Raw genomic sequence first — 25,536 nt, forward strand, 5'->3', positions numbered from 1 at the left:
GCAAGCGTTTAGCGATAATAAATAAAAGAATAAGAATTTGTACAACCTTTATCATAAAAATGCATTTCTGATAATTTGGCTCAAAGGCACGATGAATAGTTGCTCTAGCCTTTGGGGGTTCTAAAAATATCGAGGTATTTTTGATGACATTATTGGTAAGCTGAAGCGGAAGAATATTTTCCGGTCCGCTAAAATAATTTTCAGTTCCTATTTTTCTATACAGGTCTTGTGGGCAGCTGCTTTACGAAAGTTCACTTTAAATATTGCCAAACGGTCATTAATATTCTTAAATGTACTAGTTCTGATAACTTCCTGAGAACACCCATCGGCATTTTCTTAGGGGATATGATTAAAATATCACTTAATTCGACATCGCTATGGGCTTGTATACGCATGATTTACGGGACTATCGATGGCACATAATAATAACATGTGATATCAGCTTCGATATAGCTTAACCGTAAAAAGCAATGAATTCACAAGAATTATTGCAAGGAAGAAGCTGTAAAGAAAAATAAAGATTAACTAAAAATTTTACCTAATTATATAGTGTATGGGTCAAAAACGTTTATTCTTGGCAGGTAGTCATTTATTTACAAAGTTTAAACACACACCGGCCCTAATAACATGATCCACAAAGAAAATTACCCTAAACTTTGTTTTGTTTAAAGCCTTTGCGAGACCCGGGCCGCTAACATGCGCATACTTCCATAGACTTTGCTCGGTGGCTTGCCCAGTATTAAATTGCATACGGCAGTTCGGGCAGCACGGATATTCTGAAACGATCCGAGAATGTGGATTTTATTGTCGGCTAGAACTATTCGTGTCTTTGTCGTATTTTCAATAGTGAACTTGGTTCTACCGCCCTTGCCGGCCAGTCTACCGATGCAGCGTGACATGTGATCGCCCTTAAGAGTCTTGACGTCTTCAACCTGAAATGTCTCGAGGTACAGTTCATCCAAACGGAGCAGAGCCAGAGCGTCGTCTACCTCAAAGCCGAGAACAAAAGCTCGCACAAAATCTTCACCCCGTTGTAGGGCACCGCTCTCCGTTGTTTTATTCGATGCCTGATGATCCACAACATTTAGAACGAATCAACATAAAATAATATCGCCATTTATTAACGTTGTCAGATACCGAAAATCTATTGAATACATGCATCCACTAAGGAAGAGTAAGACACAAGTAAATTATATTTATTACCTTTTAAACTAGTGCTAATTCAAATTATGAATTTTTAACTGGAGATATTCCGTGCCTGTCATGTTTTAATCGTCAAATGAAAAGGCATTTGATTGCTTATTCAACAAATATCGATTGTACTGACGCATCTGGCTCTGATACAGTTTCTTTACGATACAACTGAGAATTCGACAACAAGCGCTTCTCATACACAAAACGTGTCTATATTAATTTGTGACAGACATTGCAGTCTAATATTCAGACTGTACAGATGAATGTACTTTTACCTTTATTTCAACGGTGTAATTTTTTGGGACGTAGCGTACTTGAAGCTGGAGGTGCTCGACTAACGGAGTGAAGATTTTGGCCCAATTCTCTTTGAGAGGAGTACGACGATGTTGAGGAACGCGAATTTTTCGTATATCTCTAACGCAAGCTTGTCCCATGTTGCGTTCTTTTGCCGGTGGGAACTGAATGGGAGCTTTTCCCGTCTCATTTGCTACCTCTGAAATCGGACAAAATTGAATCAGATTTTAGATTTGTATAGTTATTCGTTTGATAGGGCTTTATCCGCTTTATTTTATTTACAGACATACATATAATAACAGATGTACCGTCTAGTATGATATGTGCTGTATCTTAATAACGATACATTTGGCGCAAATAGTTGTCGCCACGACTGAAGAGCCGCTTCTCTTCTGTGGGTACAAAACGTGTGCAAAGAAATATTGGAATCACAAATACACAGATTTTAATATTAATAAATCTTTGCAATGCTGATAAAATAACCGTTTATAAACAAATTACAATGGCGTTAGGTATCTAAAACTTGCATATTCTTCAGGAAAGATTGTATCCATTGACATGTTGGACCGACGCGTTAAAGGCCAATCACATTTCACTAAATCATTACTCTCAGCGTCCTTAGAGAAAGCACGTAATTATTTAAAACTGAGGACCGCTGATATGAATAAATGGTAGTCACATACGTCTTATGAATTACCTTAGAATACTAGAACAATATGGTCAGATCAGATCATTTCACACTTACGTACGATGGGACACAAATCTATTTATCATACATGTCATCAGCTAAATAGACAAGTCAGATCGCGTACCATCAGTGTCCATTTCTTCTACTTTGCGTTTTAAGGATCTTTTCTTTGCTACTTTGATTTCACCATCACCATCGCCATTGGTCAATCCCAGCTGGGCTTCACCACTTTCTTCAAGAGAACTCATATTGATAATTAGTGACAATAGGCAGGCCCTTGTCCGACCCCTTTACAATACTGCACACCTAACAATAACGAATAAAGACGAAGAAACAAATGATATCTGCTCATGCAATTGACAAAATCTCAAATCGGATCCATCTGCGCCGAACAGCAGGCAGAGATGCACGTGGACTGTTCATAATCTTTGTTTTGAATGATGCTTCGCCCAAAATGATCTTCCCTATGAGATAGACGGGCGACTGGTAGTCATGGTCTAAAAGTGAAAGTACTGTACGATATGTATAGCATTTGAAAAACATATTATTCGGGCACGGCTCGAAGATTAATTGATCGATTTCATACAATATGCTTATTAGACGCAATTATGTAATTGTTACCACCTGATATTGAGTAGAACCAAGCACTGTAGAAAGATAAACTAACAAAAGTAACCCTCATTATCATCTACGAGAACTCTGTACATATGTTAATATCGTTGGAGTGACTTGGAGCGAGGACGCCTGTTCTCGTTTGATAAAAATTGACTAGAATTGGTTTACATGAAAAGTCCAAGCTAGATTTATGTGCTCTCTGTATATTTCGACGGACTCTGTACCAAGCCTGCCATTTTGCAGCAAGAAAAGCGGAGAGTTAGCTAAACCAAATTGCGATGAGTTATCTTTATAAAAGGATTCCACTTAGTCAATTTGAGTGACATAAAATTATTCGATAATATATGAATAACCGATAGCCATCGTAGATTAAAATAGGATCGCAACAATACTTGTTTCAGAATAAGGCTGGTTAAGCTAAAAGTAAGTCTAACTAGCTCAAGGTTCCTCATAGCACGTGTGTTCGTGTACGAAGGATGCCTGTTTCTGCAAAATAATATTAAGATTATAACATATTAAACATAATTTAATAATGTAAAAAATGTATAATTTTCGTGATCAGGATATCATGTTTCTTAAAATGTTGTTTTTTTTTTTAAACATAAGCGTGATATTCTTTTAAAATTAAAAAAATATCAAATCAACGAATTTTTACGAACTTCAATTAAAATTAAACATTTTTAACATTAAATTATAAAAATGCAATGAAATTATGATTTGTGAACGTTTTCTTCCGTAGTAATATAATTTGATTTATGTTTAACTCAGCGGAAATAAATTTGACTCAATGGATACGAGGTAGACAAAACATTTGTAAAATTTGCCACTGTAATAATTATTCAACAGAAATACGTACGAAAGTGTTCGACTTAAAGCACCTGCTTTTTCTAATCGGAACATATCTTTATTCAAGATCATTATTATCATAACGATCCGCTTTCTAACGTGCGGTATCAATGAAAACATTTGTAGATATAAATACATCATGACCAAAAGAAGGCGTTTGTCAACAATTCGGATTTGCAAAGAGAATCAATAATGACAAGGGTACATGAAATAGTCCATAGATAATGCTAACAGCTCATAAATACAAACGTCTTCTCCTCGAATAGCGCAGTATCTTTATGACGAGTAGAAGGAACAGCGTCAGTTCTACCCACGTCCGTTAGGGCTTCCGCGAGCGCTTACCTTCTGACGAATGCTGGATGTTTGGCAAAGCTATTATCTTCGTGTTTATCGCAGTAAGTCGAAGATAACAAGCTGGTTAGAATGAAATCCGTTCAACAAATGGTCTACCGCATCTGTCTCGCGCTAAATGAAAACGAAAAGTAGCCTTTGATGGGTCACTAAAGACGACGGTTTAATTAAGCCTTTCGTTGTTCACATTTGCTTTACAGGAATATCACGATTTGATTACAAACCTAAAAAGTCGATTCCGATATAACGTATTAACCTTGTTAATGCCTTTTGTTAAGAGTGTACATTTTTATCCTACTTTTTTGCCGTTCTATTGCTACGACAAAGCTTATTTTCCGCTATGTAATCGATGTTTGAGCATGCAGCACGCAATTTATTCGACGCGGTGGCCTTTACCCAGTCCCTTGAATAGGCTATGCCTCCATTTTTCTCTCTTAACGACAAACAGCAACGTGTAAAATTTGCCTAATTTCAATCGCAAGCACAGCAGACGATAATTGCAAAGTCGCTATTATGTTTTCTGCTCCCCGTAAACAAAACATATACACATAACAAGTGACATAAAATTAAACTATTACTATCGATAAGAACACTATATTTGTCGTATGTGCCACAGCTAGTGACAGGTAAAAATACTAAGTGTTAAAGGTTGTTCTAAACTCATGGATTGAGCTGTAACGCCCTTCGTATATATGACAAAAAATAAGCAGAAATTACAAAGTTTGAACATTACGACCTCCGTTTACCTTTACCCAGTCCTGAAGCCGAATTCAATCTACTTTTCACGACAAATCCTCCTATACCAAGAAGCATTGTTAATAAATAAAATTTTACTGTGATCATACATTCCTATGCATAATCGCACGCGCACACACACACGCAACTAAAAATTGACATTCTGTCAGCGTCCTTAGGACGCATCAATAACTAATAGACAAACTATCATCAATTATATCTTCTATGTTCTTTATTGAACAATAATAGACATTCTCAGCTAAACAACTTTAACTGTGTAATATCAATGTGGAGTATATATATTTCCCACAACAGGTTAGCAGGCATCGACCGTTATAATACAGAAGTAACATGTTTCTTTGGATTTCGTCAACAATACTGCAAGATAATGATAAGCATATTTATATATAATAAGGCACTAGGTGCATTCTGCCTGATTAGGCCAGCTTTTCTATGGAAAAGTTGTTCGTCACCAAGGCCATCATTTCGCAGTTAATCTAACAGCAATCCAACAATGACTGAGTTCTCCCTTACCCTACAATTTCATTAGAAAAGACCAGTAATCTTTATACAATATCTATGCACTGCAACTGCACAGATGTAAGCACCAACTCATAATTGTGTCTCCATTTCTATATGTTGGGTAAAAGGTAATGCCTTTACTAAAAATGAGTCAACAACGTTTGACAGTGGTGCATACATTAGACAAAGGACAATTTTTATACAGGATGAGGCACATAACTTTAGATTTACAATAATTTAAAGATGCAGCACATCTTTATTGCTATAACTTGCGTACCTCATGCCAAGTTAGCAAATATGAAATAAAGGCTCTTCAACAATTCAGAGACTTTTGCCCCACCCTGTATATTGCTAGATTCATATACGTGGCGCCTAGGCTAAGCTATCTTCGTTCGCTTCTTGTACATAGACACCATGCCGCTCTAAGAGGCACTTTCTTTTTTTAAGTGTATGAACAGTGCAAATGCGTGCACAGTAGCTACACTGCCTAAGCCTTGCTCCAAGACGTAAGCTCGGTATTTTAGCCTGTAACGAAACTCCACATACCCGCCATATCGGAGCGTTCACCTACGCCTTGGTTTTCGCTCGCCTTAGCCGGTTTCTTTCGATTTTATTGTACTAGGAAACAACAGACCGTGCTAAGAATGGCAAACGCACACTTTCTGTAGTGAATACAGCAGGCATGTGTCAAGCTTGGAAAAATATTACGATTTTTTGACTCGTATACCTTGCCAGATTTAAAATAATAATAACGCAATAGGCGCTGACTTTTTGCGTCGATTACTGGTTGCTCCAGATGCCCTTAATTATGATAAGCTTCGTGGATTTGCGTGAAAAGCTTCGGAAAATAATTCTGCTTTGACTGCAATTGATCTGCTTTGCAGTTGGTCATAACGATTTTACTCAAAACTTCTATCAAAGGAAAAATTAATATTTTTTAGGAATTTCATCATCAGATGGAGCTTTCTTTACACTCGCTTGTTTTTATTTTTTCTCATTTGGGCCGAAGCTCTCCCTTTGCCTGTTTATCCAAACGCCTTTTCTTATTCGGAAAGAAAGCAACAGTGTTTAGAGAAAGCGTTAACATGTTAACAGGTTGATCGTTCAGCTCTCTCACAACCCGATTTCGTCTTCCGTTAGAGATCAACCCAGCAATTTCTAAGCCCAAAGGCCACCACGTCCCCTTAAAGATTGTTTAGAAGCCAGTTGATGCCGGAAGATGACTAAGTGGTCTCAACGCACCCTCCATGCCTACGTACGTATAGTTTACAATAACAGCTTATTCAATCGTTGTCATAATTTTTTTAACGGCCATTAATGTGACGCCACCACTGCCCTATGCAGATCTTATGCTTAACAGCTATTCCACGCCACGTTAGGCGCTTCTATCGTTTTTCTCGCATCTGTTACCACGAAAAATGCATTCTAGGCGGTCGCAGCCACCTCTGCTACCTCTGAACCACTGGCAGTTATGAGATCCTTCATCTCTTTCATTAGTTCTGATTGTATTCTAATGATTTCGAGGAGGCGCGGGACGGCCTCTTTCTTCAACTGCGAAGGTATGAGCGTTTTGGAAGATGCCAAATCCTCAGATTTTTCTCCTGATGGCTCGCCGTGTCCGAGGTTAGCAATTATGTCTTTGTACCTAAAAAAAATGGTAAAAATTATTGAGATTCATCGATTAATTAAATCCCAGCTAAGATAAATATGGGTTGGCAGGTGGCGTGGTTATTTGGGACACCTATTATTTGGCCAGTCCCGAATGCAGAAGAAAATCTACTACGGGTGGCGAGTTTCTCACACTTTAACAACGAAGCTATCAAAAGCAAAAAATCATTTGTTTTTTTTTTTTAATATTCATTATTAATATTTCTACACAAGAATACGAATAAAACCCAATGAAAATCTAGTCCGTATGCAAACAGCCTTAATACTGCGTGTGCTATTCATTTTCTTTTGTTCCTTTATAGCATATATGACAAATTTTATGGTTTCTTGGAAAAATTTTTACGAGTAAACACGTTAGCGAAAGCTGAAAATCTCCAAAGAAAACTTAATGACCGTACTTCGTTAGATTCCTTAGGTACCCCAGTATGCATACATAAATCTGTAGAAAACCTGTTCGTGTTCGTACCAGTGTTCGAAAAATATTGAAACTAAGAAGCATACATGCGTTTGTATGTTTGAATAGAGTTATTCTATTTTATAATAGAATAACGACGACAAGGTGCTATCATTGGCTAGAGCAAGTTACGCCACAAAATCTAGTATGCACAGTTTAGATTCAATGCCAGCAATCCATTGATACATCTTTTTAGGATGGTACAGCCTCGAACTGAACCTGTTGAAATGGAACTACTTGGTCCTAACTGGGATGATTGTACCGCATCATCATCATCATCATCATCGTGTATCAGTCGTATTTGGCGATTCTCTGAAGGTAAGCTTGAAAGGCAGTATCTTCGGCATGGTTTCATGCTAAACAGTATATAATAGTCATGTGTATCGAGAATGATTAAGTGCGGTCTTTGAAACCACAAATAATAACATTGCGTCGAACCCTTTAAGCACAAATTGGATAGCAAGGGTGACATCAATAGACTTGTTCCGTAGGAGGAAACACGTTGCGTAGAGTTTTGTCATCAAGAACGCTACGTTCTAATGTGACGTGTAACCCATAGAGTAACGATAAATGCTTTCGATAATCTGGAAGTAAGATAGAGCTATTTAATCCAGTGTCAGAACGCAGAGATCAATACGCCATTTTCGCTTTGTGTCACTACAGCATTGTACGTGAAACTTCGCGACTAAATTGTTCGTTTACCGTTTTTAGAAAGGATTGTTTTCCATAAAGCGCATAGATCGATCATGAATAGCCATCATTGATAGTACTAAATCGCTCTTAATGGTAGCTGTCTTCGCGTGGCGTTCTTTTCAGTCAATAATAATTGCTTGCTTACTAATCACCAAATGCCGGATCACCAAACGGAACTCTTCATTATGACCTCGCTAGGATAGTGATAATTATTTTGCCTAGATGTCAGCGAGTAGACCAGTGATGGATCAGGTTGAAAATGTAATGCTAGTGCTTTGTTTGTACCCTCAAACATCATGGTGAGACGTTGTTTTCGTGTTTTATAATTGTACTGTACTGCGTTACGTTTTACTTTAGCTTAATTGCAAGAACCGCATTAGCAGAATGATCCGGTGAAACTATTACCTTAGCCAGAAAGTATCTTACCTAAGTTCAGACTCCCCAGGTACTTCGAACAATATAAAAAATACTTGAAAATTTAGATTTTATTACAGGGAAGGTATATTCGCTGACTATGGAGGAAATTAAGCACTCACGATACGTACCTCAAAGACTATCATTCAAATACAGAAAATGCAGGCTCGTCGAAAGACAGTCAATGTTTTGAGAACGTTCTCGATTTTAGCACCTTCATGATATAGTATATCGACCCGTACGACTGCATTCTAAAACCCTACGGTACAATATCAATTTACAATCTATCCATAGGTATATATACAATAAAAGAGGACAATACCTTCGAAAGATGATAAATTACCGTTAATAACAAATGTGTCAAGGTGGTATTGTGCTACACGCGTATAAGAAAACTTTTTACCTGAATTGCATTTTGATTACGTTTGAAAGGGGTGAAATCGACTAGTACTCGGTAAGCGCTTTCGCAAAGTAGTTTCTTCTTTTACCACTTGCTTTTCAGTTTTGTTTCTCCAAAAATTTCGCCAATTGGGAATAATTATTGCCTTTTTGTGCACTAGTCACGTACGTGTACTTGATTACTACTATGAACTAGTAATAATGCCATGAGGCTGAGTAACGTGGATCTGCTGCGAAGACCATGTTTTGCTATGGTCGATTTTAGTCTATTTACATACTGCTCTGCACCAATTTCAAAATCTCATGGAATGTTTGTCCGATTGTGGTTTACAGCTGTCATATCTTTCTTATTTTTTTTTCCTCACTGAAACATCTCTTTATCGTATTATATATTGATGCTTTGGGTTGCCGTTTAATTAGGCACTAGTATTCGATAACTAAAGCATTAGCTTGACTCACCTGTAATATGGCGAAACATCTTGTACGGGTATATCGAAAAAAGCAGAACGCACACATTTGTTCAGTTTAACATAATGATTGGTACAAAAAATACGTTACCGTATACAATATATACTATCGGGCGAACTATATTATACCGAAAGGCGAGACCAAACTATGGATTTCATGTAAATAAAAAATAAATTAGAACACCACTCAAATGCATAGCCACCTTTCAGATATTTCGATCTGAGCTAATGCATATTCGCGTACCAAACAATACTCGACTTTTAACCGAATACGAAACACGATCTAGACTCTAACTTACCTCTCATTTTGAATTCTATAGGTCACGTTTTACGGCTCAGGCCGTTAAAGCTTTCGCATCCACATGGTACATGAAGTGACCTAGCCGCAAAAGGATCACTTAAGTATCATAGATGTCTTTTGAATAGTTCGTGTTACAAGCAGCCGTGTGCAGATGAGCCAAAGGCTACGAATTTTCCTTAACCAACATTACAACAAATCACTTAGTGTTATACATAGGAAATTCTGCTACCAACATTGAGCTGGTTGACATTACGTCGCATATAATTAAAAAAAAAAATGAAACCATAGGATTACGTACTTTTTGAGTTCTTTGATCGTCTCCTCTAATTCCGCTTTCAAATTTCCTTTATCCTCGTTCGCCCATTCAACTGTATCCTCTAAATGGTTAAGCTTTTCCTCAAGCTCGAACTCTCTCAGCTGCATCGATTCCTTCATTTCTTCCATCTCTTTACGGAGACGTTCACAATTTGAGCACGTCATCACGAACTAACTTGTACTGAACTTAAGGTTTGTAATTTAAAGTCAGAAACCTAAATCTCACTTCTGGCTCCGATACACCCGTGGCGGCAGAGCATTCACTTGCCAATAGAATTTAGAAATGCCACACACTACAATAAGTACCGGGACCGTAATTAAACCACATGAATCGGGTTTAATTCTATTTATTACTTTTCTTGCAAATTTACTTATAATTGCGCCGCTTGCTGATCGACTCGCGTTGACTCGCTGCCTGATACCGTTCAGTAAGCATCACTGACAAATTGATCAGATCCCTGAAACGAATAGAAGTATACGCAACATCTTAAAACAGACTCTAATATCAAAACAATTTCGTATTGTCTCGGGTCGATAGAACACTTAATCGTTGACTTGACCATTATTGAAAGCGACAACCAACGAGGTTACAAGTGTCAGTTGCATCCGTTTGCATACGGATCAGAGAGTAATAATAGCTGATTGAAACTTAATTGATGATATTCGAAAAATTCACGCGATAACGGAGCTCTTTTGTCGGCGAAGTTGGACTGCTACAAACTTGAAATTGTCGCGAATGCTTGCTTAACTATTCTACGGCATAGTAAGAGATTAGCGGTAACTACCTGCGCTACTGACCCCGAGGAGGAAATAGTCCGGTAGAAAAGGAAGAATAGATAGAGTAAAGAACTAAAGGAACGCCTTTTCTGGTCCTTTCCTTTAGATAATATTCGTTTCGTTTTTTCGTCTAACTAGCACGAGGTATATACTATAGATAAAGTAGGAATAACGTCAAGCGGAAATGTCGTACCACTTTATCTGCAACATAAAAGGATCATCTCCGAACGCTCCGTACACACTCGTAATTTTTCCTTCATTGCTGTTTTTCGAATAAATCTTTTACGGTCACAGCCTACCTCGTAAATGACCGGTGAAACACCGTGAAACTTCTAATTGCAGAGTCAGTGAGCTACACTTACCGATATCTAGGGCCGAAAACAACTGCAGTACCACAAATTTATCGATAGCGATTTCGGGCATATAGACAAAAAAACAAGCACCATCAACTGCCAGAGCGCCAGTCAGCGATCGAGTAGCACCGCCCACCTGGCCATCCCACTGCTGTGCTTTTAGTTTCGCGGCGTCCGCGTTCTGGTCGTAGCCGCCCTGCGCTGCTGCGGCTGTTGTTGACGCAGTCGTCTTGCTTCGACCTGGCCTATTTTCTCTCTCGCACACCGTCTGTGTGCGCCCAGGCGGGCTAATTCAAAAAGTGTTGTACTAAGCACTGAACCAACTCCTAATGCTGGCGGCTACGATCGAATCAAACCTCACTTCCCATACGAAGCTCCCACTCTGTCCGGTGTTATAATGCGAGTGCAGTTCGGTCGATCCGTGGAGCTCCCTGGACCCAGTAGGCTCTGCGGCGGCAAAGTTTGAGGCACCCCACAGAAGGAGAAGGGTTGGTGAAGGGGGCTAGCCACAACAGGCCTGCGGAAAAGACATGCTTGCGCGCGTTCATTCGAACGTATTTTTGCCGCAAGTCGGTGAAGCATTCCACAGGGTTTGTCCGCAGAATATTCTGCCTGTTTCGTTTGCCATTCACCTCCTTTTTCGCCAGATCATCATCCTTTTCCTCAAACTCGACTCGAAACAGGCCATTCCACACGGATTAGGCCAATAATCCTGTAATCTTGTCTTCCGGTCTATCGGACCAGAGGAGCCAAGCCTGTCATGAGAGTTGCTAAAGAAAGGGTAAGACATATCAGTCCATAGGCTGGACAGGCTGCATAGGCTCTCGGCGGACCAACGCGTTTGTGGAGCGCGAGGACAGTCACAACATCGCGCGCCGCTTAGCAGTGAGCGGACAGGGATTGGGACCTAAGAGCATGCTACTCCTGCTGGTGCTTGTTCTCGCGGCGACGACGACGACAACAGTGCGGCCACTGCCACCGCCGTCGAGCGGCGCTAGTGGCTGCGATGAAGGAGGCGCTCTGGCGAGGAGAGTAAGCGGCTGCTACGACTGTTCCAGCTGCAATAGGTGGAGGAAACCCAGGCCGTCGTCAGACAGATAGAAACCGTAGGCCCGGCCGACACCAACGACGGCCCACGAAGCCACAGAGAAGTAGGCCCTGTGTTATGCGGGAGCTGCTAGTGAGTTTAGGAAAAGAAACGAGCTTGTTTAGAAAACTTGCTGTTCGTCGCGTATGATGTACTTCCGCGCACAAGCCTACACAAAACCACATATATTTGGTTACAACTTAGTGAGGCAGAAAGAAAACAACGCAGGAAAAATACGTACATCGTAGGGTTTTAGAGTCTAATCTGGCAACGGAAGTCTGACAGAAAAGGTTCCTGCTTTTTTGTGCTTCGTGGTGGCTGTTGTGGTTTTAAAAAATAAGCGGAAAAAAATAGAACGACACTGGAACTAGACCAAAAACCCGAGAACGGTTATCTCTATTTTTAATCCACTTCTACGATCTTCTGGGTACCACGCCATAATCATACAGAACTAGTTCTGCCCCAAGTATGCGTAAATTCTGAAACGAATGAGGCTTTATTAGTGTGTGCTCATGTGTATGTGTACAGGTATTGTATGGACATCATAAATCGAAAATAGTCTGTGCACATCTTCGAAGTGCGGCAACACCAGTTGAAGTGAGGAGCAGTTCAGGAGATGTCGGTGGCCAGAAGTGCGGGTTTAGATCGTTTGTTAGTGGCTGGCTGACTGAAGAAGGCAAGTGTCGGTATGAAAATGAAGGCGCTCAACTCAAAACGCCGATCTCGTTGCTAGCTAATGTCGGGCATTTCAGTTTCACAGTGTGAATATGGTAAGCTCGGATCGATTGTAGGAAGAGCCGTTTTCTACACCCGCCGATGCAAAGCCATGTTCGAGTTATAGCCCATTGCCGATTTTGTTTTTACGCTACCGTCTGGTATTCGCTAGCCCGACAAACGCAATAGAAGAAAAGAAGTGATTCGACGGAAAGGCAGCACGCTAAAGGACGGGTTATGGTTTGCTTTTATGAGGAATCGTTTATTCGTCGTTGATGCTGGAAGATTTTCACGGGGCTGAGCTTGCTGCAGTTGTTCCAGCCGTTGTATGGGAAGTGTTTATGTTGTGAAGGAAATCCGAGTCCATCAAAGACTGATTGAGTAAATGATCACAGAGGGAAGTGAGGTCGCATCTCCGAGGTCTCCAAGTGGACGAGTCTTGGTAAACAGGCCACACGCTGGCGACCAGCGTAGCCACTTTGTTGGCTTTCCGACGACTTCGCCGCCTACCGATCGCCTGCCGTTGGAGGTAGGTAACCAGGATCACGCCTACGATACACGATAGATAAGAAACTACTGTAATCAGAACCGCTTTCGATCTCTTTTCGCCACGATCTCAACCCTAGATTCCTTGAACGCGAAAATGTGTAATACTTGCTGGATTCTCTCGGCATCAGCCCTTTGTACGTCCGTGGAAGCCGCACAATGGTGACTTTAGCTGCAGAAATAATTTACCTGTTAGAGAATATTTAATTAATAATCATTCTTACAGCTCTCCTGTAGAGAAAGGTAGCTTGACTAACGGTTAGTGATTCAGGGAACCATTAGTAACATTGAAAATTGACTCCGATCTCATTGTTTAAAAAATATTGCGAGATTTAAATTGTAATTTAATGTATGATTGACAAACATCGCAAAATGGTTCAGAATTAGGGATCTCATCTAGCCCTGTGGGATAATGAGTTCGCGCGTGGTAAGAGATAACTATTTATTTCTAGATCGAAAAAGCAAAAATAGCTCTAGTGCAACATTTGATTTAACGAATCAGCTTGCGTATCTTACTCAGGGAATCCGGCAAATCATCGACTGTCAGACCGTGAGATATTTCTACAGTTGTCTGTGGGTATTAATACTGCTATATCTATATCATTATAGCTATATCGGCAGTTACTCATTGTTATCGTTACTGACTCTAGCTACTCAAAACGACGGTCGTTTATCGGTACGATTGATTGTACGTACGATTGATTGTGTATAAATTTTACTCGTAACTCCCTGATGTTGCCAGGCCAAAACAAGCCTTCGGATTTTCCACGAACAAACACTGACCTTTGCATTCGCTCCCCTAAGCTTTGTTGTGTTTGTGCGACAAGCTCTTTAGTTAGCCATTAAAACCATCTGGAAGACCTTAAATAATGAATACATAAAAGGATCTTGTAGAACGTATGTTTTGCTGCTTCAAGGTAATATACATATATATATATATATTACCTTCATTCTTCATTCTATGTTCATTATTTAAGGTCTTCCAGATGGTTTTAATGGCTAACTAAAGAGCTTGTCGCACAAACACAACAAAGCTTAGGGGATATATATATAGCATATACCTATATAAAGCAGTACCTATTGCTTGCGATAGAATACCTAAAAGTGTGATCCATTGGAAGTCGCATTATTTACAAATTAGTTGCCAGCATTAATAATTATCGCTATGTAATGCTGATGCAATTAACTCGGTGGAGTGTATTTAATTTTTTTTATTTAATTTAACAGCGTAAGTACATCCGTAGTTTGAATTTTATTCCTTATTAAATAATAAGCTATTTGCGACGTTATGAGTTATATTGCTATAAGTTGAACGCTGAGTTGCTCCGTTTCTTTGTTACAATTGCACATATAGCTAAGTTACCTTGGGTAGGTACTCGAAGTGAACCTTTCCTTGCATAGGCCTCTACCCATGTACATATGTTGTAAAAAAATGGGGAATAATCTTTCTCTCTTCCACTTATACTTTATTTCAATTAAACTACATTAAAATGGACAGAGACATGATGGCTAGTACAAAATCAGGACACTGCGCCAACATTCGGCTCCTCTTGTACAAAACGGCTGCGCTCAGTTACTGCTAAGGGATCATCAGCGCAACGAAGCTGCTCTCCACATTTAAGCTAAAAATGTGGACCAAAAAAAGGCCATTGCAACAGTATTGCAATTTTGCGTCCTGCATTGATGAGCGGAAGTGCCCGCATCAACAGTTCGAGCTCTGGTGTGGCGTCAGATGGTGGGTAGAAGCACTTAACTGAAAATAAATGAGATAGCGTCTCGTATACCAATAGGCTGTTGTGACAATGTTAGTAATACCTCCACCTGTTTTTACCCCATCAAGACGAAAGTACAGAAGAGAAGGGCTTCAACTGTCGTGTTTCTGTTGTGAAGGCACATTGCAACTATTAGCTTTACATAAATAATATGCGTTATGTGGGGTTTATCTTTGGAGCGTTGAAAACAGTAATGGCAAACAATGAGGTGATATAATCGATTGTATGAGGTATGTTGGAACTCCACAATCCTTTTACTTATTGAGATTTACATACAGCCAAAGTCAACGTCTCGAAGACTTTCTCTACCTAAAGGGCAGATAGAAAGAACTATTTTCAGCTAAATACGAAGGCGAAATGAAAATAACAATATTTTGATATATTGTGACGTAATACTTTGCGACCTCTTTTAGGTTCGATTAGGTAACCAGACATGAGTTACCCATCTGGAAAGCAGCGGAACTCAAGCTTAATGTCAACGTATCAAGTACCATATATAATTGTTTTGTTTTTTTGTTTTTTCGATGATGTATAGGTGGTTGTCGCTAGAGAAGCACGGCTGGTGAGGAAAGTTATCTTTGAAGTGTCATGACGTTCGCTTACAACCACGGCCTCTCGTCACGAAAATTAACTAGACCTTAACCTACTCTTGATCAGAACTTATTCTGATTGTTCAACCAGTATAATATGGTATACGATGCCACGTGGGGTGTTACAATACGATAACGGTCCCTTTTTCTTTATTGTTTGTGATTAGTGCTTGCGGTATCCGACATCGCCACTGTTGTGTCTATCTCACTGTATTTAAGGGAATCACAGTTGTCGTATGACGACAGCTCATTTTTATCTGCTTATCTACAACTCCTTTGCCGACTATTTTCTTTTGGAGACGATTTGCGTCGGGTTTTCTCCAGGTGCAAAGACCCATTTCGAATCTTCGCAAACCAACGTTTAGCAGTGCTCTTCGGAACACAGCACAAATCTCTGAAATTTCTTTGGATGGAGTTTGATTTCGGCAAAACGAAAAGTAGAGCAGGTGTTGAAAACGCAGTTCTCGTTGCATCTGGAACGCCCATATTTCAGGCCCTACCTCGATCAAATTTTGTGTTTTCTTTCTAACTCAAACGAGCTAATAGGGAAGCTTTCGGATAGCATTGAATGCATTGCGCATACGGAGGCGTACAAAAATGAGCGTTAAGATTTACCACTGAACCCATCTTAGTCGTTATATATATATATATATATGTATATATTTTTTTACTTTTTATTGTATTAAATAGTTTCCTAATGCACATTACGGTTGTTAGTTGCCAATAGTACCTTGCGGTCATTTCGTATCGTCAGGTTAGGCTAAATAGGAATAAAAACCTTTTACGTTTTTCCAATGGACATATGAACTATTTTTACAACTAGGTCGTTCACATTCTGTAATGACTGCAATTGTCGCTGCCGAATGTTTCAGGTCCTAACAGGACACTACTCTGCTTAATAAAGGGTGTATTTCTCGAAGGATATTGGAAACAGGGCACTTTTAGACCGTGACGCACCGCAAGGGTCCGCCGCTTCATATGTATATAATAATGTAATGTACAAATGCTTTCTAGGCAAATATTTGAAGTAATCCTGTTCGCGACGTCCGACTTCTCCAACCCTAATATCAGGACTGATGCTGACCTAAGCTATCGTTGCAGCCTTCCTCTTTAGTAATGAACAGATAGGAAACTACTGGAGGGAAAAAGCCCAGATGGTACAGCCGTAGTGCCAGCCATACCCATACATAGAAATCAGCTAAATAAATCGCTATGAACGACATTGGCCAGGGGTCTAGGTTTAAGCACTTCCTACTGGGTTATAGGACAGCAAAATCCGTTTCGAAAGCGCACACTTGACTGGCTACAGAAGTAGCAGCTATATGTGACTACCCCCAAGTGGCGTTGGCGCTCAGTTTTCCTCCACGACATGCTAACCAAGCGTTTAGCATGTTGTTTATTCAACACTTTCTATCAGAGGAAATCTATCATGTAACGAATAATTTGACAGTTCCTCTGGGTATTATAGTTTTATATTATATAATACTTTTTATACATGACGTCTAAGTTCAGCGAAGCTAAACTGGTTGATCCAATGAATTGTATCACGTTTCCACTTGGACGTATAAAATATTCACATGGTTCTGAAAAGGATAATTAATGTGTTCTATTACTATAGTATTGGACTAGATGTAGCAGCATGGAGACCAAATCAGTTCTGCTCTACGCTCATCATACGTCAGAGTCGTCATTGCGGTAACCGACATGGGACCTCTTTCGATATTTGCATCCGGCTGATTGTCAAATTAGAGACACTATAAATGTTCGTGCGTGCCAATATATAGAATATGTGATGCCATTGTACCTGAAAGGGGAAGCAGAGTCAAATCGACTTGTTGCTTACAGCAACGAAATGCAGAACGCAGGACGGAGAAACTGCTATAGCACCGATATTTCATAATGGCACACGGTAGAAATGTTCTGGATTTTCTCTGAGGTACGCTGAAGGATGGTGGCTGTAAAACTGTGATGTGCGTATACGCTACGTGAAGCAACCAGCTGACCTACAATATTACACATGTCTGCGCTTTTGATCCTGATGCCTAATCTAAAATAAATACTTTTTTTTGAGTTTTACGTCCGTTTTTATTGCTTTAGTTAAACGTTAGTTTGGACGGCTCATTTTTTTCCTGCACGAAACGTTAGCAACCTAGACCATATCACGTATCTCCGAATTCAGTAGGCAGACCTACTGTATTTTCACGACAGCCCAAAAGCTAAATTTACTTTAACCGATTATAAACCAGCCGCTGCAGGGAGCTCCTTTCGAGGCATCCCAAAAGTTATCCTTTTTCTATGTTTTTCTGCCGTAACGGTATTCACCCCGTTCCGTGCAGACGTGATAAAGCTCTGTTGCAATACTACAGAACTTTAGTGAACGAATAAAGCTACTTACTTTGAAGTAATTTTGTTGCAAGCCCACGTTCATCATAGTCACCGCATGTTTTCTATAGCGGCACAAGATAAATAAACACACCATTTGTCATTGCGGACAATTTCTCGTAAAAGAATCAATCAATCAATTATGGATTGTTTCTAGGCAAGCTGTTAGGCGGTGTAGAAGGTAGCTGTTGAAGCCGATGGAAGACGCTAGTGTTAGATCGGCCGACTGTATCCAGCTGAGGTCTCATAAGATGATTATTCTGATTGTCGGGCATGTTCTCTGCTGATTTCCTTAAGCTGTTGTTAATGGAAGTGGTGATTCGATGTGTTCAGTCATGAAGTTCGAAAAACTATATGTCCGACGTTACGATTCTTGTGCCAGAAGCAGCGCTGTCGAGATCTAAGAATTGTTTATAAAGCGTAAGGCGAATATGCAGTGAGTATGGCCACTTGCCAGCTTAAGTTCATGTCAAACTTGACGATCTCAAGTTGAACGACAAACCGCGCTCCGGATGCTTATAGTAAGCGAGTGACAACTAACTGTAGGTTACTTTTTGCGCAGCTACGAATATCCCGACGACTGTTGTCAATCGTCTGCATGCATTAGAAAAAGTCGAACGGGAAAATAAGTGGACCCTTATAAATTCAGTGACGATTACAAAAAGATCATTTGTTGTTGTTTGAGACAAGGTCCTTACCAGCGACGAAATACTGATCTTTTACAACACTGAAGCCAGATAGTTAGACCTTACTAGTTCGACACCACGAAGAATCACTCGTGGCCAAATGCTGCTTTTCCACAAATGGTGAAATGACAAGGAGGCGTTATGCTATAAGCTGACCAATTCTAGGACAGAACTACAGTGGACTTGCGTCAATCAGTGCACCCGCTAGCCACGAAATTGGCAGAAAGGCTCCGAACTGGCAAAGAGCGATGCAAAGGGATCCTGCTGCAAGACAACGTTACATCCCGTAATGTTTTGATAATTCAGTGCGCGCTACCGAATCTTCAACAAAAAAAAACTCTGTCCCACCCGAACGCTTTTGAACGGTCCAGGCATTGCTTCACTCGTTTATCGTTTGTTTCAGTCAATGCCACATAGCCAGGAAAGCAAAAACTTCAGAGCGGAGGCAGACGAGTGGATCGTTTCCAAGGACGAAGCTTTTTAACTTTCTGGGGACACCGACTACTAAAAAGACGGGCGAAAGCCGTAGAAAGGAAAGTACATTGATGACGAAGATGTAGTCGTTTGTTCGGAAATTATGATAACTTAATGCCTAAAAACGATAAGAGCTTTTTACACAACGTAATGCTTTGTTTTCCACAAAATCGCGCAGTGCCGTTCCACGGCGCACTGCTTGTGTAATGCCTCAGGACCTTTTAATTCGATGCCAATGTATTTGCTATCACATAGTTCGATCTTCATGGCAAGGCGCTGGCTCACCCACTGTTTTGGGTCGTTCAAACGCCGACGCATGCTCGCTTCGCGTTTCTTGACTTCCGGCTTCGTCATGTGAGGTTAAATATATGCAATTACGCGGCCTGACGGCAGCGACAAGTGCGTAGGAAGGGTCGCCAGTTAATTAAACCGGTGGGCCCCAACTACTGGGTTCGGAGAGGAGACAGACTTGGGGGCCTTTATCGACCTCGTGGTAAATGTGGACACTGTGACGATGTGAGGACGCTCTTAAGCTAGATAGGTCTTGTCACTCAGATGCCACATCCTATAGCACAGTTAACTGCATAGTTTTTCTGTAGCGGCTTCTCAGCCTTGGCCTTTCACTATTTCACCTAAGTGCAAGCAGCAGGGAAATGAAGATGTGCATGTTGTGATGAAGAGAACGAAGCGCGCCCATCTGCGCGTTGAACGAGTTTCGTCGGATACTTTTGTTAATGCTGAGGCGGTAGCGAGGTTGATGGTCGTATATCAAATTTACATAATTTCGCTAGCTCGAATCTGGATATACACACAATATACTCACTCGTAGATAATTCTTTTCGGAGATCTTCCTCGTAAGCAAGCATTTCCATAGTAAGGAGGAGATGAGACAATACCGGAAATACGTACATTTTGAAAATGCATGGCTGTATAGCTTATATTTTACGATTTCCATAGTAGTGAGGTCCAAGGGCTGGAGGCAAAATCAATATATATAGACAATGGGTGATTTTTGTTGACGACGTGTGCCCCTATTGGGGTGCAATCTTTTCATTAGGGACGTTTTAAAATGCGACGGGCGTTACACGTACTGATGTCATGATGTGATCATTTAATTCCCTTAATGGCTTAAGTCTTCAGAACATTTTCTTAGTTCTTGTTTGTCTTATCTTAGTCGATGTCTTTGGCTAAAACGTCATCTAGGAAAATTCTGCATAGTTCCATTTATTTGAAATTTACTTTTTACGTGATTGATTAACTGTGATACGCTTAGGTAGATGTGCTTGAAACTTTCTGCTATGCTACATTCTTACACTTTCAATAGTATTTTAAAATAAATTATTATTTTCTTTCACAAATTAATCTTGGTCTACTCGTGATATCTAATTGATTACGCCCTGAATAGAAACAGTAATCAGAATGTTACCCGTTAAACAGTGTATATATTTTTCTGTATATATATATATATATATATATATGTATGTATATATGTATGTACGTATGTATATATGTATATATATATAATGTATATATATATAATGTATGTATATATATATATATGTATTTGTTTTCTTTTGCTTCGCGGATTAACTGACTGGTGCCATAGACTTGAAATGCAATAGAGCTAGCCGAATAACGTCTACTTCTATATAAAATAGCCTGGAAGTATTTTACCTTCGAGCCTCGAACTTTCAACTTGACACAGAAGCATCTCATAGATATCACTATTCGTTAGCGACGGCCTGATTCGAGCTTTAATTTGGCTCATGGCCTAATCCCTACTGTTGGGACTGGTGTCAATAAATGCACCGCTGATGTCATCAACTCGATAATCTAATAAAACGAGGAATAATTTCTATCCCGGGAAAAAGGTGTTAGTTTTGAGTATATTATTAACAGAAACATGTCGCAGGGTTCTAATATTAAGATTGTTCTTACGTGAAACAATATCTTTATTATTTGTTGAATTTTTAGTCACTGATTTATCTGCGCGGTACTTTTAAACGTTAGTTTATATAGGTAACAGAACATTATAGGCGTGTGGATCACCATCTCATCAGATTTGTTTGTTACCGGCCTTTAATTAAAACTTTTATTCAACTCTATCCATCTATTTATCTAACTAACTGATTGATTTGTTATATAATAGGATCTACCACAGTCCTTGTGTTGCGAATATATGCCTATTTACGTTATTATTTGTCATAGGTTACCTGTCAGCCAGGTCTTTGGAGCTTTCGTGTTTTTACAGGTTGCTTATGCCTCCGGTTACTTTACAGATTGCCCACTATTCTTAGCACACTATTAAATCAGAGATCTATGTAGCATAGTTATTGCAACAAGTGCCTGGTCAGTTTCTTGGGTTCTGCTTGAGCGTTCCGGAAGGTCCACGAATGGCCAAAAACAGACTATCTTCACGTTACAAGTATTTACGTGTCAATGCACTTAGGGGGGTTCAGACGATTGGCCTTATAGCTAGACAAGCCCGTGCAGCTTTATTATCGGATTCTGATCTTACGATCTGTTCGTCATTTATTGACAAGTCATTTTGACAGAAGTTTAACGATGTGCACTTACAACAATGTTTACCGGATGTTGTTTACGTAATTCTTTTCTTAGTCTTTTCAATTTCGTTGAGTTTTTTCTCTCAGTTAATGAAGGGGTTGTCATGATGTTAATAAAAATCAGATCTCTCTCTCCTCGCCAAAAATTGTTGCTGTCGTTTTCAGCTTATGCATATAATGATTGTACACCACAGTTCCACCATTCGTGCAGGCTCATGGACATCTTAACGTAAGAGTTAATAATAATATCGAAAATTAAGGATAACAGAAAAGTTCAGAGGAGCCACATAGCCGGATAGCGGACTATGTCGTTCACGGTATCTATGAATCGCGAAGGACCCACAAAATAGGCAGCGAAGATAATGCAGGCCGAAACAGGTTAATCTAGTGACACTGAGTTTATTTCCGGGATAAGTGTTTCCATATTAATTCGATCCGTTTACTGCACCGAGCCTGAGCCACTCACCAATATTTTATACATCATCTATCTTGTTTTGGTGCCTTTGGAACAGATTCTAACGAAAAGGCCGTTTTAGCAAGATATTTACCTCGATTTAAGAAGTATTAGATTAAATGTGTCTTATCTGTGAAAGTCGAGCTTATGAAGCTCACACTTCGATGGTGTCGAAGCACAACGAAGATAAAGAGCTAGTCTTTCATTTCACAGAACGGCGATATCGAGTGAAATAATTCAGATTTAATGATTTGGCGAGAGCCTCCTCGAAGCCGAGAAAGAACTGACGCAACCGGCGGAGTCTTATTTGTTGAACAGATGTGACATATATACTAAGATCCTATCATCTGGCTACCTTGCGTACCTTCGGTATAATGTTCACATGAGGCTGTCCTACTGCTGTGTACTACATACTTAACCACATAATTTTTGGAAAATATATTCCTCTTATATGTAGATTAAATATAATCAATCTGTTAATTTCAGATATGTTTTCCATCAGTTCTGTTTTTGCAGCGTGTGACTAGCAAATGTTCACAGATATCTACATACCATTTTTATAAAATAGAGACACTCGGTTTCCTTCATAAACCAACAAAGTTCGTTGTGAATGGCTAAAGTGACTGCTGAAAGGTAGGATGTAAATATAGAATATAAATAATGTAAATAATATCAGACCCTCTAGCTGATCGCATCGCACACGCCCCTTAGAATGTATTTCCGAAGAAAAGTATTTCCTGGTAAGGGAAATACCCTTGCTGGGCTCGCGGTTTTCACGCTTGCCCCTTGGCATGGCTGAGTGCGGGTGGTCAATTACAGCGAGTAGAGTAGAAACAACAGATACAAATACGCAACCCCTGATGAAGAACAAAAAATATCCAATGCTTTTACTTGATTCTGTGACAACCTGAGGCGTTCCTGCCGAGCAGCTGCTGGCAGTCACGACCGAATCAGCGCATGGCTCGTTTAGAGCTTGCATGTAGCCAAGGTATCGTCATGCAAGACGGAGCCCGGGCGACGATGCACCATAGGAATGTATCAGGCTGCCAGTTTCAAAGTACCCAGAAACATTGCCTCTGTTGCTGTCGACAGATGTTAATGTGGTGTTGTATAAGACGACTGTTTTCGTTTGTTGTCGCGTGCTTACTATGGGAAAATGTTATCCTTCTTTTTACGAACGCCCAGTGTATTTAAATAAAGAAAAACACCGTTTGGCATTTGCGCAAATTTCCGAATCTTTTTAGTACACATTTCCACAACAGGTGTGTAACTTACGTAGACATCCGACAAGCTTTTAAGGAAAATTTTTATTTTTTCACCATTTACACTTATGTCTCGATAACAGTACAGGAGGTTCTTTATTAACAGCTTTTTTTTTATTTCTATATATTTTTAAATAATAGTAAAAAATTAAATAAGATTTATCCATTTTTCCAATGAATCATGGCGAGTCCTCTTGTGGCCGGCGAGGTAGGCCTTGAACATGCCTCAATTACCACCTACATAGGCCTCTTAGGTTCAATCGCTTGTAACAAATCTACATTGGTCGGATTTGTCGCAACGAGTGCACGACCCTGGGCTGAAATAGAGGCGTATTTTACGGCTTATGATCAAACCCACCAAGAGTCGTTCAAACAAACAAAATCGATGGCCGTTCATAAACGACAATTGGTTTGCCTCGTTTTACTCTTTTATACATTGGCGTTTACGGTTACCACGTTGTCTATGTGGGCACTGTGATAGTGATCTGTGCAAGAGAAATGGGTGCGTATTATGCTGCACAAAACAGACAAATTAAGAATCTATAAGAAGCCACAAGAAACAGCGCAGTGGGTTCGATGTAATTCTCCATTTATATGATCCTAGCTCAGCTCGAGCACACAATTTCTAGACGACCATGCTAACTATTACAATGAGCACTTTTCTATTCACCTGTCGCTGCCTCCATTGTCGTAAGTTCTAGCACGTATGGTCACAGAGTAAATATCACTAGGAAAAACACCGCTGTATACTAAAAACACTGTATACTAATACACTGCGATGAAACACATCGTACCTGGTGCTCCACCGACAATCGGAGTTCTGCTGTAAAGCGCCGACTTTCGCACACCAGACGGTCGCTTTCTTCCCCGTTCTCCGTTACGGTTGCGTGTCCTTCGTAATGTTCTTGTTATCGATGTTGGTTTGGCGGTCTTCGGTGGAACAAACGATTGAACGCCGCCGGCTGCGGTTCTCTCTTCGCTTACCTCGCAGCTTGGTGAGAGACGAACACAAGGCAAAATTACGTCAATCTACCGTAGACACATGGCTCGGGTCAGAAGCTCGACAACGTTCTTTTGTAGTTATTGAGGTCAATCATCAGACCAGTCATACTCAGTGTTCTGTCCTGCAAGAACACAACTCCTTGATTTGCTATAGCGCATTTTATTATTTGCACTTGACGACGGTTGTATGCGGCTGTTGTTGTGTTAATGGCTCCTTGTGATTTGTTTTTCGTTCCAAAAACCGAAAGCTGAAAATGATATAGTCAATAGTTTATGTATATATGCTAGAAAAGTCAAGTTAATTTTTTCAAAGAAAATAGATTATTTTAGATAATTATACGAAACGATGTTGCATAATCCTTCCAATTATATATATATATATAATTGGAAGGATTATGCAACAGTTCAGGATGTCGTCAAATGACGATATTTAATTTGCTGTATGTATGTACGTACGTAAGCAGCGCTGAATGACTGAAAGGCTCTTTTCTGTAATAATATTTTTAACAATAATCATTTTTGTTGCAAAGGCAATGGGGAATGATTACCTATTCTTTTTGCGAGAAATTACCAGTATAATCCGCTATTTTTTATTTTTTGTTATATTTCATCCAGTCGAAATCTAAACTCTTCCTATAGATTTTCTACCCTAGACTCATCTCGAACCATTTATTATGTCACTGCCCATACAGTCAATCAAAGTGACAGCAAAAGTCTGTGGCGAAAATTCGGTGGTGCTACCTTATTTTTACTAATTACGTTCAACAGATACGTATGCGAAGATCGGTAAAGCCAATATTAGACACCACTTTTACGACGATGCTCTATTGATCAAATACCCCCAACGCATATGAGTGTGTTCGTTGATTGATTGCTTGGATTGTAAACCTATTTGGCAACGTTTGAACCGAATATCA

The 25,536-nt window shown here is 39.8% G+C and overlaps 3 protein-coding genes and 1 long non-coding RNA gene across 10 annotated transcripts in view; 1 reads left to right on the forward strand and 3 right to left on the reverse strand.

Annotated features, from left to right (window-relative positions):
* Positions 1-567: 567 nt before the first annotated feature.
* Positions 568-2,612, reverse strand: l(1)G0004 (RNA-binding protein pno1). Its single transcript, XM_022843229.2, has 3 exons — positions 2,301-2,612; positions 1,470-1,687; positions 568-1,067 (listed from the first exon to the last, which is right to left on the reverse strand). The coding sequence occupies exons 1-3, from the start codon at positions 2,422-2,424 to the stop codon at positions 666-668; spliced, it is 744 nt and encodes a 247-aa protein (XP_022698964.1). The 5' UTR covers positions 2,425-2,612; the 3' UTR covers positions 568-665.
* A 2,321-nt stretch (positions 2,613-4,933) lies between these two features.
* LOC111266071 (uncharacterized) lies at positions 4,934-11,250 on the reverse strand. Of its 3 annotated transcripts, none has more exons than XM_022843231.2 (3): positions 11,096-11,250; positions 9,940-10,414; positions 4,934-6,890 (listed from the first exon to the last, which is right to left on the reverse strand). In XM_022843231.2, the coding sequence occupies exons 2-3, from the start codon at positions 10,119-10,121 to the stop codon at positions 6,671-6,673; spliced, it is 402 nt and encodes a 133-aa protein (XP_022698966.1). In that variant the 5' UTR covers positions 10,122-10,414; positions 11,096-11,250; the 3' UTR covers positions 4,934-6,670. The 3 variants fall into 3 exon arrangements, with proteins under 3 accessions (XP_022698966.1, XP_022698967.1, XP_086826899.1); XM_022843232.2 differs by lacking the exon at positions 11,096-11,250 and adding an exon at positions 10,927-11,048; XM_086970773.1 differs by lacking the exon at positions 11,096-11,250 and adding an exon at positions 10,755-10,843.
* Positions 11,251-11,633: 383 nt separating this feature from the next.
* Positions 11,634-25,536, forward strand: part of LOC111266062 (uncharacterized) — a 74,778-nt gene continuing 60,875 nt past the window's right edge. For 2 of the 3 annotated variants that reach the window (XM_022843201.2, XM_086970767.1), the window contains exon 1: positions 11,634-13,416. The gene's annotated coding sequence lies outside the window, so the exon portion shown is untranslated. Of the gene's footprint in view, positions 13,417-14,931; positions 15,169-15,740; positions 17,872-25,536 lie in introns of those variants that run through there. The other variant, XR_002683841.2, reaches the window with a different exon arrangement.
* Positions 15,104-25,536, reverse strand: part of LOC111266073 (uncharacterized) — a 17,593-nt gene continuing 7,160 nt past the window's right edge. Inside the window, exons 2-3 of one of the 3 annotated variants that reach the window (XR_002683851.2) lie at positions 24,288-24,867; positions 15,104-15,186 (exon numbers count right to left, since the gene is read on the reverse strand). This is a non-coding gene — a long non-coding RNA (uncharacterized LOC111266073). Of the gene's footprint in view, positions 15,187-23,647; positions 23,935-24,287; positions 24,868-25,536 lie in introns of those variants that run through there. The other 2 variants (XR_002683852.2, XR_015313303.1) reach the window with 2 other exon arrangements.

The sequence above is a fragment of the Varroa jacobsoni genome, unplaced genomic scaffold, assembly GCF_002532875.2.
Source record: "Varroa jacobsoni isolate VJ856 unplaced genomic scaffold, vjacob_1.0 scaffold_1047, whole genome shotgun sequence".
Classification (NCBI taxonomy): domain Eukaryota; kingdom Metazoa; phylum Arthropoda; class Arachnida; order Mesostigmata; family Varroidae; genus Varroa; species Varroa jacobsoni.